The sequence below is a fragment of the Sceloporus occidentalis genome, unplaced genomic scaffold (assembly GCF_023333645.1).
Source record: "Sceloporus occidentalis isolate IW3139 unplaced genomic scaffold, rSceOcc1.0.p SCAF_4, whole genome shotgun sequence".
Classification (NCBI taxonomy): domain Eukaryota; kingdom Metazoa; phylum Chordata; class Lepidosauria; order Squamata; family Phrynosomatidae; genus Sceloporus; species Sceloporus occidentalis.
Window position 1 is genome coordinate 50,708,483 of NW_028316984.1, and position 20,511 is coordinate 50,728,993.

General features: G+C 39.9%; 1 protein-coding gene across 3 annotated transcripts in view; it reads right to left on the reverse strand.

The window, feature by feature from the left end:
• The window catches only part of RIF1 (replication timing regulatory factor 1), a 37,579-nt gene extending 17,674 nt beyond the window's left edge, over positions 1-19,905 (reverse strand). For all 3 annotated transcript variants that reach the window (XM_089520038.1, XM_089520037.1, XM_089520036.1), the window contains exons 1-20: positions 19,718-19,905; positions 15,107-15,185; positions 13,981-14,077; positions 12,709-12,839; positions 12,531-12,625; positions 11,952-12,141; positions 11,083-11,175; positions 10,861-10,999; positions 7,486-7,637; positions 5,338-5,455; positions 4,634-4,792; positions 4,384-4,494; positions 4,150-4,212; positions 3,051-3,151; positions 2,581-2,667; positions 2,126-2,199; positions 1,502-1,682; positions 964-1,071; positions 728-877; positions 526-625 (exon numbers count right to left, since the gene is read on the reverse strand). In XM_089520038.1, the coding sequence (XP_089376164.1) occupies positions 526-625; positions 728-877; positions 964-1,071; positions 1,502-1,682; positions 2,126-2,199; positions 2,581-2,667; positions 3,051-3,151; positions 4,150-4,212; positions 4,384-4,494; positions 4,634-4,792; positions 5,338-5,455; positions 7,486-7,637; positions 10,861-10,999; positions 11,083-11,175; positions 11,952-12,141; positions 12,531-12,625; positions 12,709-12,839; positions 13,981-14,077; positions 15,107-15,185; positions 19,718-19,866 (2,377 nt within the window). In that variant the 5' untranslated portion in view covers positions 19,867-19,905. The remainder of the gene's footprint in view (positions 1-525; positions 626-727; positions 878-963; positions 1,072-1,501; positions 1,683-2,125; positions 2,200-2,580; positions 2,668-3,050; positions 3,152-4,149; positions 4,213-4,383; positions 4,495-4,633; positions 4,793-5,337; positions 5,456-7,485; positions 7,638-10,860; positions 11,000-11,082; positions 11,176-11,951; positions 12,142-12,530; positions 12,626-12,708; positions 12,840-13,980; positions 14,078-15,106; positions 15,186-19,717) is intronic.
• Between the last annotated feature and the right edge of the window lie 606 nt (positions 19,906-20,511).

The window sequence follows — 20,511 nt, forward strand, 5'->3', positions numbered from 1 at the left end:
TTCCAAGATCCCCCACAGATAACAAAATCTGTGGATGCTCAAGTCCCATTATATACAATGGCATAGTAAAATGGGGCCTCTTGTATAAAATGGGTTTGATTATTGGAATTTATATATTTTAGGGAATATTTTCAAACCATGGATGCTTGAATCCGTAGATAAAGAATCTGTGGATATGGAGGACCAACTCTAATTTAATTCTTGGAAAAGTGCACTTGCAATACTTAATATAATTTAGAGATCCATGCCAGACTGCAAAATCTTGCACTCCTTTCCCTCCCACTCTTCAATTATACAAATCCTAGATTCCAAGGGAATTCTGGTTAGCAGCAGGCATGGTCAATGTCTGATCATATTAAGGGCAGTGAAACATGCAAAGGTGTATACAGTGGGAACAGGGTGTATGTGAATACTAAGTGAGAGGTGGACCCCAAAACAGAGAGCATAGAGAATGCAGTATCTTTAAAAAAAAAGCTGTTTCACACAGCAAGAAATCTGCTGCTTGTCATAACTTGTTACACTTACATCTATTTGATGGGTGATACTTGGTACCATAAGGTGCAAAATTGATGCAGTCAACCATAACTGATGTAATGTGAGAGAGACCATCCAACATGGACTGATTCTAAAGGGGGGAAATTGTCAAATAAAGACAGAATGAGATAAATGGTGAGATTTTGTCTATTGGACTGGGCCACATTTTCTATTAATGTATATATATACTTACAATTTGGGTTTCATCTTCTATCCCAGATATTATTTTGGCACACAGTTCTTCACAGCATAAATTGTCTTCTGCTGTTGCCACCAAGAGTGCACAACGGGCAAAGGCTCTATAGAGCTCTGACCAGGAACGTAGCAATGTTTTCAGTGTAGGCTGTAACAAAAACAAAAAGTCTGATGGCTTTTCTTTTCTAAATAGTGACTATTGATACATAACACTCAGATATATTGGTTTCCTACCTGTGGAAATTCAGAATATGGGAAGATGTGTTTTATAGGCAGCAACAAAGCACTGTAAATTGCACTGAAGTTATGTTCCAACGCATCACCTTGATTGACTTCATTTGTCTAAAGAAGAAACCAATGTTGGAAAAAAAGCTGTGAATTTGTAGTGCATAAAGTACTCACAATCCCAGTTTGGTTTTTTTGAGAAATTATTCACACATGCAACCTTTTACAACTAGGAATTTATGGTCTATACTTGCTTAAAACACAATGAAATACTTGGATTTTCTTTTAAAAATATAATTCCAACACTAGTTACTTCACTGGCAAGTATGAAGCTATGTTAATTTACAATATTCTACAATCAGAATATACACATAGTAAGTAGGCAAGTGGAGCTAATTTGCTTGTACTGAGGTACTAGCAATGCTTCAGAAAGTAATGAGAAGTTCCTAACTGACATATTTCTCTCCAGTGAAATGTATACTAATGATATCACTTGGTGCTTCTTTGTTAACAGGCATTTAGGGATATAAAAGCAAGTTGAATGTACCTGGTTAATCCATTCAGTTAATGGGTTAACTACAGTGCTCCATATTCGCCAGAGATGTTCCTTGTTTTCCAGATATTGTGCACTTTGATTAACAATTGTGAATACTGATTCACTAAAAGCCAGAGGGGATGTAGGGCCAGACAAAACAAATCCTACAAGAGATTCATAATTCAAGAAAAACCTAATAAAAAAAAGAACAGATATTCAGTAACTGGCACAGCTTGGACTTTTAGGGGTGGGGCTACATCAGTTATGCTTTTAAAACAGTAAAAGATTAGCCCTACGCTGGCATTTTGTCTACTATGTGGACCTTCATGTTAAATTCCAGGATATCTATCTGTATTTCAGAGTGTTGAGCATGAAGATCAGTACTAGCCACCAGAACTATGTCTGATGGTATTTGGTTATAGAGCTCCCAGGATTGGGAATTCAGATTTGTCTCCATTTCCACTTTCATCCTACAAGTAGGCAAACCTGCATAGGGCTATTGTCATTATGCAATACATCCATTAGACAAAAAATTCTCAATAAATAACCACACTAAATTCAGGTATAAGGCTATCTGGTCACAAACAAAGGGGAACAACAAAACAAAAACCCAAACCTTTGTTCAGGAATGCCTACCTTTCTTCTTGAACACAGCATTTCAACAGATCTTCCCGGAAAGAGAGCTGAATTAAAAACAATGCTGGGGTTCCCTGGCAGGGAAGAGAGAAAAATCATCAATGAACTTAGTTTCCACATACATCAGCCTTGTTATGTCATAAGTATTTATGGATTTATGCTGATTAAAAAATCCAGGCCCAGATTACCACCACCACCACTAGCTAGGGGAAAAAAAGCTTTATTTATAGCCCCCTACTATACTGATCCTAGAATTTAAGATTTAGCTGGTAACTCCACTGAATCCAAAATAGCAACACACATACACTTTCAGAGATATTTTTGGTTCAGGTCTACATGACATCCATGAAACAAATAAGGGTAATACAGTCTTTTCTACATTATAAATGAGGAATACCAAGTTTAAACATGCCAACAGATAGAAAAATGGACTGACCACACACACACACACTTACATTTAGAAGATCCATATTGGCAACCTGATAGGCTGGTGATCCTAATACTTTTGGGGGTAATTCTTTAATTGTGATTTCTATCAGAGACTAATGGAGTAAAAACAAAACACCTTTTATGCATCTGAAATTAATGATGAAACAATTATCAGGCATTAATATTATATTATAACTACTAATGTGGTGCTTGTCTGATTTTAGAAATTATGAGCTACCAGGATGAAAAGCAAGGCTTGTTCAGAAGGAGTGTTCTGCAGTATGGGTGAAGGAACAATTCCTAAAGGCTAGCATTTGCTTTGACAAACTTCATTTTTGAGAACTACATGTAGTTTGAACCCACAGTTAAATCCTTATCACTGTTTAAGCTAGCACTTTACCAGCCTCTGATCAATAGCTGACCAATTCTGGGTTCAGGTTATCTAGATACACTGCCTCTTTAAAAGCATGCACACACAAACTGTAGTAATACTTACCAGTGACATTAATACAGGCAGTTCATTTGACAAGACAGTATTTTTTAAGGCCTGCAGCAACATTGTAAGTATCTCTGAACTCTGCCGCTCTTTTTTGCTGCCTATAAATAAGTGATGCAAAATGAAGTTTTTCAACATTCTTTGCTTAACTCTGAAACACAGTCAGCACCATTTAATTTAAAATTAGAGCTGCCAGTCCTTAAAACAGTGTTCTTGTTTTCAGGACAAGCATTCATGTCTACTAACTCTATGTGTACACAGTTTGCTAAACAAACTATACTGAAGATGTGCAAACAAAGCTGTGGTCCAGAAAAGTAACTTTTCCAGGTAATTTCACATAATTTTTGTGCCAATTTGTTTTGCCATACTTTTGTTCCACACTGTTTTTTGGTCAAAAAGGTGCCCCATAAGGGGCGGTCTCACGCCGCTGCTGGTTGCAGCGTAGAAGTCGCAGCAGCCAAACCGCATGACTCCTCCATGCTGCAAATAAGAAGCGCCAAAATGGAGCTTCTCCTTGCAGTGCAGATATGACGCCGCGAGGCGCCAATGGCGCACTCGCAGCATCATATACGCTGTGCGACATGCGGACGCAGCACGTCTGCTACGTAAACATGGCGGGCCCCGTGTGGAACGGGCGCTGCCATTTTGTACAGACTCGGTCCGTATTAGGGTTAGGGGCATCCGTACTATAGGCCCGTTTGTAACGGGCCAAAGATCTCTAAAAGGTGGCTCACAACTGTATATAAATACAGCACCACAATAAAATACAACTGAAGCATTAAAGTAGCTATGGCAGAGTTCTTGTTCTATAAGAAAAGGAAAGGGACTGGAGACCCTCAGTAAATGAGAGAAGTGGTAGGACAGGGCAAGGAAAGCTAAGTTTATGGGTCCAGATTTAAATATACTAACCAAAGAATATATTCAATACCGTCCAGTTTATACATTATTCAGCTTAAATTAGTTTCTCTGTTACTGCTGAAGCATTAGAACTAAGATTCCAAGGCCTATGAGGCATTTGCCTCAATGAGGAATTTTACACATTCAGCATTTCATTTTCACATAGCCCTCTATGTACAACAGCAGAAATATAATTTGTTACCTGATTCAATAGCAGCTCTTACAAAATCAATCATTTTCCTCCATATAGTGCTCAGAATAATATCTGCATGACAACAGATAAAGCTTAATCAGCTGAAATACTCAGATGTTGAATGTCATGTAACAAAGCAATGAGTGCTAGATTATATATTTCAACCACTTAATTATTTGAAGAACCTTCTTTACAGGTTGGGCAGCATGAAGATGGGGGGCAGGGGTAAAAAAGAAATCTTACCAGAAGCATCTTTCCCAACTGCAATGAAGCCATCCTGAACTGCATTTATGAATGTACTTGCGTGTTTACAGAAGAAGGAAGGACTGCTAATTACTGAGTACTGAAGAGGTTCTAGATGGTTGAAGAGAGAAAAAAATAAACATAATTCTGAAACAAGAGAGTAGCCAGCAGTTTAAAAGAAATATACAATGCAAACCAATGCTCTGGTATGTGAACTTGATGGGGCCTTCTCAAAAGTATATGAGATTACCTAAACTAAGTACAATACTGTTATCCTTGGCAAAATTCAACACTTCTGGCCCCATGAAGAAATGAAGCAGCATTTCAATTCCTAGAAGCTGAATAGATGGAATAGCCATGACGCCTCCAATGCTAGAATTCAGCTTCAACCTTGGACAAGCAGCGTTTCCTACAACAGAAAGAAGAAACAAACAAAAAAAAGTTTTAGATGTATGAGAAGTACAGAAAGCAAAGAGGGCAAGGGAAGATTAAATGGAAGGTTCATCTTTTTTAAAACAAAATCTAGACAATATTGTAATTCAGATAAGTTTTTACTCTTAGCCTGTCCATCTTAATTAGACAGAACTATATCAACTTGCAGGAATATGTAGGAACAGCAGACAAGGAATTCTATATACTAAAATTGATAATTAACATAACTATGATCTGGGTGAAATAATTACTTTAGAAAACAACACTCTCAATACAGTGTTCTTTTTTCTTTCTATTTACTCCAGTTATTCCACAAAGAACTGCTATATACTGCATAAAAACAAGACTTGAACATAGATGTAAATTTTCTGAATTTTTCACCCTTGAAAAAGGAGCTTGGAAGAGCATACAATGGACGTTTGCATTTTATTGTCATAGTATTGTAACCAATCATTTCAGTGTCTTGTCTCTCATACTCAAAAACGGTACAACTATTGTGTATCAGTGGGAAAGAGGTCATACCTGATTTCTGTACAGAACCTGGTGTTAGTAAACTCTGATTAATAGACAACCTTGATGAATTTCCTTGTAGGAAAGAGGCATCAGTGCTTAAAGTGCTCTGAATTAATGGTACACACACCTAAAAAAGAAAATGAGTATTAATGCATGAGTACTGCCAGGAGATTTCAAACATTTGGCCACAATTACCTGATCCAGCAATATGCTTCACTACAATATGTTCCACTTTCCACTTCCAGGTATCCTATATCTAAGAGGATACAGGTAAACCTTAGTTAATAAAGCCTCTGAGAAAGAATATCCTTTTTACAAAGTCTTTAATGACTGTGTGATAATGGTCTCTCCCAACACAGCTGAGGGGTATGTTCTCTTCTCCAGGTAAACAAAGAGTTAATTATATGATGGTTTAGGTTAGTTTTATTGGGGATCAGCTTCAGAAGGAAATAACCCAAATTATGAGACAAATGTCCAATGAGGATGACCAGTTTGAGAAGTGAGCAAGCTTCCAGGTGCTTCCATGACAAGAGATTGTAATAACAAAAGTGCCACAAGGTACAAGAAACTTTGAAGAGACTTTGGAAGTATCTTGTACAGTAAGGCACATTATTTCAGCTAACACAACTAGCTGAATGTCTCTACTCTACTCATAACACAGATGAGGTTCTGGGTTTTTGGATGTTCATGGAAAGTTGGAAATCTGGACCTCTTTGTTCAACCTACAACCAAACTTCCTTAGGGATGACCAAGCTTCCCTAGGGACAATGAAACAGGCAACACTTCCTCAATTCCCAAAGTCTCCCACGTTTGAGCCACTGTGTTTTTACTACCTCTCATGTTGGAAGCATCTCAAAGCTTTCACACTTCTTCCAAGCTTCCTCATTAGACAATCTTCTCTTGTGATCTGTCACTCCTTTGTCATGCTGACCCTCAATAAAAGTAGCCTAACCTAACCATCATATCATTAACCCTTTCTTTACCTGAAAGAGAGACCACAGCCCTCCGCTGTGTTGCCCAGATATTGGGAGAGCCTATTATCAGACTGCCCAGCCCTGACTTTTCTTTCTCATCTTCTGTCTATCTAGAAGATTAATTGCCATCAGATTTGGGAGTATGGTGAAGGAGGGCTGGAGAAACACACATTTTTGGTGTTAGGCTGCAGCAGATGTCTGCAGTGGAATAAGGCTTGAAGTGGGAAAGAATGGGATTCTGCACTACCAGATCCTACTGTACCTGTGTGTGCCTGCCTACAGCAGATACGGTTACCAGCAGTTGCCTCCAGAATTCGTTGTTAAACAAGTGCAGACAGCAGGAAAAGGGGAAAGCAGATAAGGCTGTCTAACTAACTACCCCATCTCTAGATTCATTTTGGAAAAATTCTGAAATGTTTTTCTTTATATTTGCAAAGCTCACCTACCCTGGCTGTTTCATTTCACATCTGCACATTGTTAGTTGGGAATAAAAAGTCTGCCAAAATACATGAAACTACTCTTTTTGTATGTGTGTAGAAACCTATCCCTATTCTTTCCATATTACTTTTGCCTCTGGTACCAATTTTTCTGTTGAAGTAATATCCAGGAATACATCTATTTTGTTAACAGAGACATACCTGTAAAGTATGCCAAACTACATCCAGTATGTCAACTATTGTATATAAATAAGTTCATGAAAGCTGCACAACAGCAGGTGCAGGACTGCATCAGACACCAAGTATGAATTCATGTGTTATACTTCTATTAGGCTTTCAGATTTGATGGCAGTCATGACCACAAGAGCCATCTTAAATACAAGACAATGTGTGAACATAAAGAAATGCTGTATAATTTGTTCTCTTGTGTGAAAAGGTGTCAATGAATAAAATCTAAGTGAGATGCATTCAGAAAGCCTATTTTAATACAAGAAGCAGAGTGGTGTAGTGGTTTGAGCATTGGACTCTGGAGACCAGGGTTCAAACCCCTGCTTGACCATGGGTGACCTTCAGCAAGCCACAATCTCTCAGCCTGCCAATGGCAAACCTCCTCTGAACAAATCTTACCTAGAAAACCCTGTGATAGCTTTAGGGTCATCGTTAATTGGAAACAGCTGGAAGGCACTCAACAACAACAACATTTTAATATAAGCTTAATATTACAGTAATGTACAAGATGAAGTTACCTGTTCAAAATGGGCTGGGAGCTGAGGTCCGAGCCTCATCAGTAAATACCACCAGACTTCTAGTTTCGTCAGTGCCAGTGCTTCAGTTCTCACGTGGATGGAGCTCAAAGGTTGCATGAGTAACTTTAGCCTTTTTGCACTGCATAAAATCTCTTTGGATACAAGGATTGAAAACACTGTTAAAATTTACTGCAAAGCCAAAATCAATTCAAGATTTTTGGCTTAAATGACCTTGCATATTTTAGACATAGAAGATGGACTTGGCTAACTAATACACAGTGCTGACTGTACATTTGCTTATATTTCTTTTGATTAGTGACCCCACAGTGATGTGTTTGAACTCATTCAGCCACCTCACAAATACCAAACCTAGGTATTTCTATTGTGGCCACTTTGAGTTCCCTCACTAAATGTGTATTATTTTGATGGCTCTATCCTCCACCTTGAACAGATTTTGATGGTCCTATCCTCCACCTTGATCCCATGTTAAGAAAAAAGTGGGACATAAATTAAAACAAATAAATAAATCCTCTGGGGAATATGACTGGAAATCAATCATCCAGGGCCAACAAAGGGTGAAAAGCCCTCCTCTAACTGTCTTCTTTTCCTTCTGTTCAGAAAAAATATGGGAAATAAGGTGCTGCTATCTGCGGTGGAACAAAGTACCTCCAACAAGCACCATATAACTAAGTGTTTTTTGGCTTAACAGAGGTAGGGGACTGGCAATTACTGTTTTCCAGTGTGCCAGGGACCAGCACTAAACTTGTGCTCACTGGATACAATTGTTTCTTTCCTGGAAACTTGCCAAGGACTAGCAGCCAAAATCTCAGGGGCTAGTACTGATCCAGAGACTCCACCTTGCGTAGTATATATATAAAACCTGCTTTTCAATGATTTCTCTGTTTTGATAATGCCTAGGGGAATGCAGGGGAGTGCATTCTTGGTGTACCCAACAAAGCAAGCCCCAACTTTAAACAACTGTCTGGAAATAACAGGCATTAACTGGTAAGCACACTCTTCAGCAATTCTATTATTCAATAGAATTCAATCCAGGATATCAACATTATAGTCCAGAATAACAGCATCTCAGACCAAACATTTCTGTAATTTGTTTTAATCTACAGAAGTGGGATGCATATTTACAGATGCAACTAGTGTGTGTATGTCTATTCAGGACACAAGCCCTCTGAGAAATACTTTGTTGATTTCAAATGGGCTGATGTATCTAAGAATGTACAAATGGGACCTATAATTCTAGCTGTTAGGACACACAGTAAGAATTTCCAAATACTACATTATATTGTTTGAAATCTCAGGTTAAACAGTAACACCACAGTAAAAAAAAACTTTAAAAATTACTCAGAACCATTTTCCATTAGCTCAACAGTAGTACTAAAAAGTGGCCTTTGTTGGATTACAGTGAGGGTGTTCTGTGAATACAGATGTTTCCATATGTATTCCTACAACACACTAGATATTTAGAATGTTGCTTCCATCTCCTTATACTAGGAGGAAGTAATGATGGCCTAGTTAGATGGGGCCGCTGGTTTGCTTTAGGTATAGAGGGCTACAAACTCAAACAAGGAAGAGTATGTTAACTCACCAACAACTTAAATTGTTTAAAATAGATTAGCTAACACATTGCAGAAATAATCCTGTTTGAGACCACTTTAACTTCTCTGGCTCAATGCTAGCGATTCCTGGGAATTATAGTTTACTGTGGCATCAGAACTCTCAGAGAAGGCTAAATGTTACACAAAACTACATTTCCCAGATTTTCATAGCACTGAGCCAGGGCAGATAGAGTGGCCTCAAACTGGATTATTTTTGCAGTGTGTTTTGGACTTAAATTACAGACACATGACATATTTCAAGATGCTGTATACAAGATGAGTTTCCCTTAACCAAAATGCTTGGGACCAGAGATGCTTTTGATTTTGGAGTTTTTCAGATTTTAGATACAGGTTTATAAAATGGTGTAGGGCAGCAGCAAGCCCCAGCCACAAGTCCCACATTTTTGGGGCTCCCTTACCTCTAGAGAGAGGAGCAAGAGGAGGTATATGGCACAGCTAACTCTGCAACCAAGTTTTGCACAAGTAGTGGTCACAGTGGCTGCTGCTGCTCCTCTCCTGTCATCCTACTTTCCAAAGCTACATGCAGCAGTGGCAGTGATTCCCGTCCACACAAGATCTGGGTAGGAAAAGGATTGACTGGGATCCTGGATCCAGTGGTGGAAGGAAGGAAGGAAGGAAGGAAGGAAGGAAGGAAGGAAGGAAAGGACAGGACTGTTTTTTGTTTTGGTGAGGGGCTCTCCTCCGGGCCTAGGCTGGAGACGGTTGCGAGCGGTGGCCCCTACCACATCCTGTTCTAGATCTCATTTGGCTGGGGATGGTGGTGGAGCAAGGCATCAGCCACCACTTGTATAGTTTGGCAGTGAATTTGGCCCCTCTCCCCCACCAAATGCATACCAGGTGGATTGGTATTACCATAATATTTCAGAAGTATTTCAGACTGGATCATTTTGCAGCAGAAATAACATGCAAAGGACTGGGAATTGCACATTACATTTACTCACAATGATATATAGACATATACTAGGACTTGTACCACTACACAACTCCCATTACCTCAGTATAACATACCCAGTAGTTTTGTATGATGAGACAAGAGCAAATTTATTAACATCTACAATAAATGGAGTAAGAGTAAACAGCAATCCTTCAAAATAGGTAAATGGCCTTACTAGGATGGCAAAATTTAGCAGATAGGAGCTACATCCACATCCCAGAAATAATCCAGACACCACTTTAATTGCCATGGCTCAATGCTATGTAATCCTGGAATTTGTAGTTTATTGTGGCACCAGAGCTCTCTGACAGAGAAGACTCAATATCTCATAAAACTATAATTCCCAGAATTCCATAGCATTGATCCATGATAGTTAAAGTGGTGTCAAACTGGATTATTTCTGCAGTGTGGATGCAGTCTCAGTGACAACTGAATATGCTTGACAGGCAAACTGCACAAGTAAGTTAATGTGGCAAGCAGTGTAAATAACCACTCTTACTGGTAAACTTTATATGCATTTATGTGGCAAGTGAGGACATATGGCAAGTGTGGCAATATTTATGCATCATCTGCAACATTGCCCAAAGTTACACTCGTGCAGATCTGACTTGAGTGCACTACTGAAAAATCTGCATTGCTCTTACTCATGCACACAGAATGCTACAAAATCCCAAGCACCTGGGACTGAATCCCACTGAGAGCAGTACAACCTGCTTCCCAAAAGCAGAAACAGATCACATGAGCCTTTTCTTTGTGTTTCAACTTGAATAGTAAAATAAAAGCCAAATATTTGGAGTTTTAGTCTACCTGGGTTTAGAGCAAAATTATCAATCAGACTCTTCCACGCAATGAATGCAATTTTCTTTACCACTGGTGACCCACTACGAAATCCAAGTTCTTCCAACTGCAGTAATGAATTGATAAAGCTTCCACTACGATGCAATGCCTGCAAGTAAACAGTCAGAGTTGACATACACACCAATTCAATGCCTGCATTAGTTAAAACAAAGAAATTCGTATCCAACTTACTTTGCCAAGCAGCTTTACAAACAGAGGCCATAGTTTCAAAACATATGTCTCATTTTTTGATGAGAAAAGCTTCTGGAGTTCTGGAATTATTTTCTGCAAAAATATAGCACATAAAATTTATGAAGATGATAGCTTTGATGACAACAACTGCGTACATACACACAAGTAATTTTTCTTTTCCGAGAGAGAAAGAGAAGTTCAGATAGCAGTGGACTGGTGGATAAAATATAGTAATAATGAGAAAACAAATGCTATGTTAGGGGTTGTTAGGGAAAAGATGGAAATCAACAGCTATTAGCCAATAAAGTTAAAAACAACCTATATTTACAGGCATAATACAACTGGGGCAGTTATTGGAAAAGAAATTAAATTTCCCAGAATCTGTTCACCAGCAAGGCTAGTGACAAAGGTGAATAGGGGATTCTGGGAGCTGTACTCCAAAACATAAGCTCTCCAATAAACTTCTGGTTGGGTAGCCAACAGAAAAGAGGCTATTGCCGTCAAAACCTAATTAGAGCTTTCCCAGAAACCTTTGTTGTTTACAACAGAAGAAACAAAGGCTACTGCGGGATCACATGGATCAGCATCCTGTTGGATTCAAACACACATACGACATGTTAACATCCCGTAATTTATACCGAAGTATAATCAGTATAATAGCTTTTGTCTCTTCTGTAGTGAACAAGAGAGGTTTCTGGGAAAGCTAATTAGGTTTTGACAGCAAAAGTTTATACAATCTTTTAGCTGAAGCTTTATCTTTGTAGAAAATTTAACTGTATGGATAGTAATCTTTTATCTTCAATTTTTTTTCAAGTTAATATTTTTTTTCCTGGAGAATCTGAAAAACAAAACACATTTGCCTTCCTTACTGTAGTCATTAGTTCTTCAGTGATCGCTGCCACCTCTGGTTGCTTCTGAAGTAAAAGTGGCACTCCCATTTCCAAGGCAGTAGCACCTCTTAACTGTACTTTATGAGCTGAGTGGACAACCAAAGGGATTATCAGCTTGGCCCACCTCACAGCCTGTTCCTCCATGGGAGATGGAGCTTGCTCTATGAGTCTAAATAGAAAAAATAATAATGCAAGCTTAATTATTAACAACATGAACCATACTGTTTCTAAGGCTAGCCCCACCAAATGATGTGTTGGATCTTCCTAACAGCTGTGTTGGTGTATGTGTGTACATTTTAGTGATATGTTTTAATCTGGTTTAAATTTAATCTCATTTTAATTTTGGTATCTTGTAGATTTTTAACAATATGAGGTGTGTGTTTTTTTGTTGTAAGCCACTTTTGAGTCCCAAACTGGGAAAAGAGCAGGACAGCCATAACAACAACAACAACAACAACAACAACATGCATGCCTATTACCAGATTCATCTACAAAAATTATCTTTCCCTCCCCCCGCAGTCCTCTACACTGCTCAACATTTCAATATGCGACACATACCGTATGATAACATTTAGAGCTTCATATTCAACCACCATAGAATGCAAGTCTCCTTTGTTAAGCACTGTTTCTAGTACGGTAATAATACTGGGTACCTGAGAAAAGAAATGAGATACCTGTAAATTCATGAGACATTTTAACAAATTTTCTTTACAGCTGACAAATGGAAGGCACTCACCAGCTTCCCAATAATGTCAGCAGGAAAGCATTGTTTCGAGATCACCCAAAGTGCTCTAGTGCGAGTGTTTTTGTCCACTGCCTTTACAGCAACACTGTTTACTACTGAAAGCAACTCTTGTATTTCAGTTTCTGGAACCAAAAAAGAAAAAAGAAACTAAGAAAAAATACTCTGATCAAGACCATGCTATACCTCCTCTCTGTTCAGGCATATCTCAGTAATCTCTGACAAAGAAGCTCCTGTTTACAAAGGCTGTTTTACATCTACCTAAGCCCTCCCCCTTTTCCTCCTTGTCTTCTGTCAAACTGGAATTCTTTTTTTTTTAATAGCATTGGCACTGGGAGGATGGTAAAGGAGAGTTGGACCTTGGCTGCAGTAGCATAAGTGTAGTAAACAATGTAATAAAGCTTGAGCTAGGAAAGAGCAGGATTGTACCCCAGCCTACCCTACTGTAGCTGTATGTGTCTGCCTACAGCAGAGAAAATAAACAGCAGCTGGCTCCAGAATTCCTTGCATGTTTGAAATGCAAAACACAGAGAAAAGCAGCCTAGTCTACTTCACCAGCTAGGACATGCATGTCAATATATACGTGTATATATAGACAGGTAGATAGATCTATAAGTTTGGCCACTAAGATGAAGATCACAAGAGAAGTGAGAACTAGTGAATGGGTGGGGTGAGGGGACTCATCCCCAGATAGATTTTTGAAGAAGCTAGTTCAAAATGTTTGTTTACATGCATACTGTTAGTTTTAACTAAAAAGTCTGCATGTAGAGTTGTTTTTTATTGTGATGTTAAGAACTTAGCCCTATTTTTTACATGTTATTTCTGCCCCTGGTACTCCCATTTCTGTTAAAGTAAGGCTGAAGAATATATCTACTTCCTTTACTGCGGTATACCTGTACAGCTGCTTCCTTAGATCAGTTTAGACTCCTAAACTGATCTTATTGACAGATATAACTACCCTTCAACAGCTAACAACTTGAAACAGTGGCATATTTGGATTCAGGGTATTGAACAGCACTGTGACAAGGAATAAATTGCAATTGTTTCTCAGGCATGAATCTCACAAAACACAGCAACACTTACTTTAGCAACTCTGGAAAACCACACAAAATCTGACATAAAATAGTCTGATATGAGCTGTGATAACTAAAGTACCATATATATTATAGCAATTAGGTAGGGTGAAGCAAGATTACTGGTTAGTCTTCCTGTAAAATCCAGGCTTGAAAGATTAGCAATTTTTCAAATAGATGAAGAATTGTTTACCACACAGTAGCGAAGCAATCTTGGAGTTAAACACACAGAATCCTAAAGCCTGTAAGGCTGCGCTGCTCAGTTCTGAGTTTTCAGTAGGAATGTGTGTCTAGAAAAGTGAAAAAGCATGACAATTATGTGTAATTTTATTATGTGTCATTTAACAAGACTGTATTAGTAAATTACATCAATTTGTAAATTTAAATTTGAAACTGATTGTCTTATGCTTAGACTGTTAAAGCCCGCATCTATTCTTTTATTGGCTTGTTTAAAAGGTTACATTACATGCTACATTCAACTACTGTTTAAATCCTCAATTCAAATTCTCTGATCATCACAGTAAGTCTCCAATAGTTCTCCTAGTGAAAAAATGGGGAGGGCAAGAGATACTGGAGATCAGTATTAATTCTTTTAACACAAAATAATATAAACATTATGTTTAGCTTTTTACAAATGTGCCTGTGCAGAAACTTGGGCATGCACAATATATCTTAGTATTCTTTGTTTAGAGTCAGCACTATAGTATTAATCAAAAGCTGCATCACACTCATAATCCCCCATCTCCCAGTTTCAGTAATATATTCTATTATGTCTCAAGTTGTGTGACAACATCACACTATGACATAGCTTTCCACTTCACTAGGTGAGGGACTTTGTTGATAATAATTTCATATCTATATACAGTGTAAAAATAAAACATGTTACATCCCCAGTATATTACAAAAAATATGGGTATGCATAACTGGAAAGGAAGCAACTACTGAAAAGTACAGGTATTGGAAGTGAGGGAGAAATGTGATAGCAAAGAAGATGGATAGAGGCTCAGCAGCTGTTACATAGTCAAAAGCACTAAGATGTCTATGGCCCCATACAGACAGGCCAAAATAAAGCTGCTTCAGGACACTTTGGAGGTATACTGTTTAAATTATGCATGAGTCCTAAGAGTCCGGAAGCCACGCCAAAGCCATGATCCAGTCCTAAGGACTAGAACACAGCTTTGGTGCAGCTTCTGGACTTTTAGGATGCATGCATCGTATAAACAGCATACCACCAAAGTGACCCAAAACAGCTTTATTTTGGCAGTCTGTATGGGGCCAAAGGAAAATAGGACCAAAGAACTTAAATGTACTACACGTACCTTAAATATCTTGCAAAGCTGAGGGAAATATTTTCCAACTTGAGCAGCAAATTCTTTTCCTTCCTCACCAGTCAGACGACTTGATAGGAAAAAAAGTTTTCTGTTAGACATTCTAACATATGCATCAAAGTACACTAGAGCAAAATCTTTAAAAATGAAATACACTTGTCCCTCCATATTCGCTAGGGTTCGGGGCACAAAACCCGTGTGAATATGAAAAAACGCAAATAACAAAAATGCCATGTTTTTACCCGAGGACACCTCTCTAGGAATGATATGAATGCAATGCCAAATGAATCAAATATAATCTTGGCTTAAACCCTATTCTACAGTTATTTATTTGTAAGTGTGTAGGGAGGAGTCTGGGATGCATACTTTAGTCCCACAACTTGCACTTCTGATCTCCACGTACTGATAGAAAAGGTCTGTAAAGCAGCTACACAGTCGAACCTTCCCATCCACAGGTTTGGTCCCCCCCCCTCCAGATTTCAGAAGGGGGGAAAAATTGGATGGTCGCACACCATATTATTCAGTGGGAAGTATTCTTGAAAAAATTTATTTTTGCCCAAAAAACTAAATGGCTGCATCAAAGTCTTCAGTGGGATAAAGGCCTACATCTGCAAGACAAACCTATCAATGGAAGCAGGCATTAGCCTCTCTACTGACCTAGATCCGACAGAACATGGGCAACATGCAGGCAGTTATTTTCTACAATGAATATAAGCATGCCCTCCCTGTAAATAAACTGTGTCTTATCAAGATTGCAGATATTTTGCTAATGTAAACGAAGAATGTGGCAGCACTGATTTTAATGTACAGTATTACACTTACTACAGATCATCTCAGATGATATGTGAAGTTATTTTAGAATCAAGTATCTTAGTCTGAGTCTATCTCAAATAGATCTTTAATACTTTATAGAAATAGAGAGTATGCAATTTCTTTTCTAGCGGGTGAAATGAAAATCTATCCATGCATATTGTAACCAAACCTAGAGGCATCCGTGGCTGTATATGAAATATGCTACTAAACCCATGCTCAGAAAAATGCACTCTCTGGAATGTAAGAGGCAGGTAAGAGCCAATCAGTACAGACAGCCAACTCACAACAAGACTGGGATCCAGTGACTTCTATGTGACTCAGGAATGGTATCAGCTGGGGCCTGGTTCTGGGACTCCCCGTGGATATTGGAATTTATATGGGTGACAGCGGCGATATTTTCAAGCTGTGGATGTCTGAAACCATGGATAAAGAATCCATGGATACGAAAGGCTGACTGTACTAATCCTATATACAAAAAAATACAAAGGATGCTGATATAAAGCACAGATTCCTTTCTTCCAAAAACAATACTCCCTGAACATACAATACTCAGGCCAGAAACCTATTGGTGAGCAACATTATCTGTGCTGGCACAGATAATGGTGCCAGGAAGAAATGGCTGTGGGCACAGCAGCCATGGAAGAAATAAATCATTATGGAAATATGTTATTCCAAGCTTGCAGATATTGTCTTCTTGCTATTTACAAAAAGTACAATTTCTGGTCCCATGAATCCTTGGAGCAAACTGTCATGTTGTGCAGGGAGAATCACGAAAGCTCCACTGTGAATTCGATTCTGTAAATGGAGAGAAATGTAGAATGCATGCCAATATAGTTTAGATGAGTAAATGAAGCGTTGGAGTATCTTTCCTCTAGCAAAACAGTGGGAGCTAACAGGTAAAATTCCCACTCCTTCAGAGCACAGTGGAGTGGCATGGGCTGGAATGGTAAAGAGATGAGAAAGGATAACACCCATTGGACAGACAGAAATGGATCTCTGAAACATTGGATTTTATTTCGTGTTTGTATGAACTGCTTGTGATACCATCAATAATATAACAGTAAAGGTAGTCCCTTGAAATGAATGTCTAGTCATAACCAACTGTAGAGGGAGGTGCTCATCTCCATTACTAAGCTGAAGAGCCAGCGTTGTCCGAGGATTACTCAGGTAGTCATATGGCCAGCATGACTGCACCAAACTCTGGACTGTTACAGACTGCCAAAATAAAGCTGCTTTGGGTCTCTTTGGAGGTATGCTGTTTAAATGAAGCATGCATCCTAAGAATCCGGAAGCTGCACCAAAGCTGCACTCCAGTGCTTGGGAATGGAGCGTGGCTTTGGCGCAACCTCTGGACTCTTAGAACCCATGCATCATTTAAATAGCATACCTCCAAAGAGACCCAAAGCAGCTTTATTTTGGCAGTCTGTAACAGGCCTCTGTTATCTTCCCACTGGAGTGGCACCTATTTATCTACTTGCATTTGCATACTTTTGAACTGCTAGGCTGGCAGAAGCTGGGACTAGTGACAGAAGCTCAACCCATCATACAGCACTCGGACCTTGAACTGATTGTCAAAACTGGCATCTTAACCGCTAAGCCACTGCATCAATAACATACAGTGGTATAAATTCTCAATTCTGCTGTGAGGCATGGAATTATGGGGTTTCAACATGGACTAAACATTTTTAAAAAACAGAAGCATTATGTGTATCTACTGTGAATGTTAAGAATTTCCTAGATGGGAATGCAATGAAAAAGCCATGGTCAAGAAATCATAAAGTACACAGAACACTGAAAACAAAAATATTTTGGTCACAGAACAAAAAATAAAATGGTTACGACCAGTTGTTCTAGGTAAAATAAAAGGGGCAGGGAATGACCTGGATGTAAAGCAGTATCTTCATTTACAGTGTTTGTTGTTAATTGCCCTCAAGTTGACCCAGACTCATGGCGACCCTGCGGATGAGACATCTCAAAGATCCCATATCCTCCACTGCTCTGCTCAGATCTTGTAGATTCATCTAGGCCTGTGACCTCCCTGCTTGAGTCCATCCATTGCCATGTGGTCTACCTCTCTTTCTACTGCCCTCCACCTTTCCAAGCATTAATGTCTTTTTGAGTGAGTCGTGCCTTCTCATGATGTGGCAATAATACCTCCTGTGAATTTTTTAAATATATATCTTTATTATCCTTTTATCAAATTATTTTCAACATACAACAATATACACTATTATCTCATCCATTACCCACTCAATCCCCCCATTCTATTACATCCAATTGAATACAATCTTACAGCGGGGCCTCCACTTATGAGGGGCATCCATTCCAGATTCCCCCGCATAAGGGGAAATCCACATATGTTTGTGCCCCATTGGAAACAATGGGGCGCATGTTTGCAACGTGAGGCAGCACATAGGGCATTACTTTCATAGCAGCATAAGCAGTGCATAGTGTGCCCACATATGGCGAGGGTGCACTGTACAATAATCATTTACTACTTCCCTCTCTACAATCTTGGAGACATCGTCATTGCAAATCTGTGTCATCTCCGTTGTTGTGATGTTCATCTTAACCATGACAATATCTTTAATGCAATATCCCATTTTGGATATATCTCTATGTGCCTGCTCCCCTTCCATATTAATTATGCAGAGGGAGCATATGTGGACCTTTATATTTCCACCAGTCTGATCTTAACCTTTTAACCCTTTCTTTTTCATGCTTATACTGCTTTTATCCTCTATCTTCAATTCACCGTAACATCTCCCAGAAAGTTTTCTCCCTATTCCTGGGACAGATACTCAAGCACCTTCCTCCAATCCTCTGAATATTTCTCCATGTGCTTATTCTATATTGATCCTGTGAAATTTTAAGATCCAAGGAAATAGGGCCAAACCCGCAGTGGCACAGCATGTTTACAAACTGAATGCACATTCTCCGGCTCCCCATTTGTGTCTGCAAAGCCCTGTCCTGGGTTTTTTCTCACTGTGGTGGGGCCTTAACAAAGCCTGAACCTGCTTCACGACCAGCGGACTTGACTGAACATGTTCAGGGTTCCCAAAACACTTCCCTTCCCTCCTGGGAAAGCTCTGTGCCTTCAGCAGGTGGAAATTCAACATAGTTAGCTCTCCTTACCATGGATTCCTTATCCACGATCCAGGGCTTGAAAGTATTTTAATAACATATACACTCCCAAAAGCAAACCTTGATTTTGCCATTTTATATAAGCATCACCATTTTAGTATGCTGTTATAAAGCTGCACCAATAGGCCAAGCATTCAGAGAGATCTTGTAGCCCTTCTGAGACTGACTGAAGCAAAGAAGTTGGCAACAAGAACTTTTCATAGGCTCAAGTTTACTTCTTCAGAGACATAAATGCAGCTGAAGTGTCATGGCTCCATCCTACGGAACCCTGGGATTTGTAGTTCGCTGAGGCAGCAGCACTAGATGCCACAAACCCCAGGGCCCCATTCAAGATGGGCCTGGAGCACTTCAAGTGGTACCAAGCCGCATTATTTCTACAGTGTAGATGCACCTCCATCCATGCTCAGAGGCACCTTCTCCCCCATAATGACAATACAAACCCTTTTAACTTCGGCTGCATCCACACTGGGGAAATAACCCGGCTTGGCACCGCTTTTAAGTCTATTCTTTGGCTCTTTGCTATGGAATTCTGGGAGTTGGAGTTTGTTGTGGGCCCAGAATTCCATAGCAAAGAGTCAGACAAAAAGTTAAAGCGGTGCCAAACCGGGTTATCTCCCCAGTGTGGATGCATCCTTGGAGACTCACTTGGTGAGGGCGAGGAAGGCGTCGGTCAGGGCCTCCGGGGAGGCAGCAGGGTCCTCCAGGGTCTCCAGCAAAGGCTGCAGCCTGGGGCCCGGGCTGCTCTCTTCCTCCGAAGCAGCAGCACTGCTAGTCGTGGAGTCTGCGCCGCTCATGGCGAACTCTCTCCTCCTCCGCCTCCTCTGTTCTCTTCCCGCGCTCTGCTCCCGGGCTAAGATGGCGAAGCGCGCGAGGCTCCGCGCTGAGATGAGCCCCTCGTCCAATCAGCGCCCGAGGAGGAGGGAAAATGGGCGGGGCCAGGGCGGAGAAGGCGAAGGCCGAGGTGTCGAATGGGGGCGGCCTCCTTGTCGTCATCTCCCGCCTAATAGAGCGCCGAGTCATCGATCGATGGTTGCCTCCCTCCTTCCTTCCTTCCTTCCTTCTTAAAGGGAAGGGGGAGGGAGGGAGTCCATCGTCATAGCAGCTGTTTTCACCTCAGGATCATATAGAAGAGTCGGGAAAGGCCGCAAGGGCCAAGCTGCCCAACCTTATTCTGCCATACACAGTATCAAAGCACCCACAACAAATAGACACCCAGCCTCTGTTTAAACATGTCCACCACACTCTGAGGCAGTATGTGCCACATAGACCAGCAACAAGTTCCTCCTAATGTCGAGGTGGAATCTCTTTTCCTGCAGCTTGCATCCGTTGCTCCGGGTCCTGTTCTCTGGAGCAGCAAAAAACAAGCTTGTTCCTTCCTCAATATGACATCCCTTCAAGTATTTAAACAGGGCTATCATATCACCTCTTAACCTTCTTTT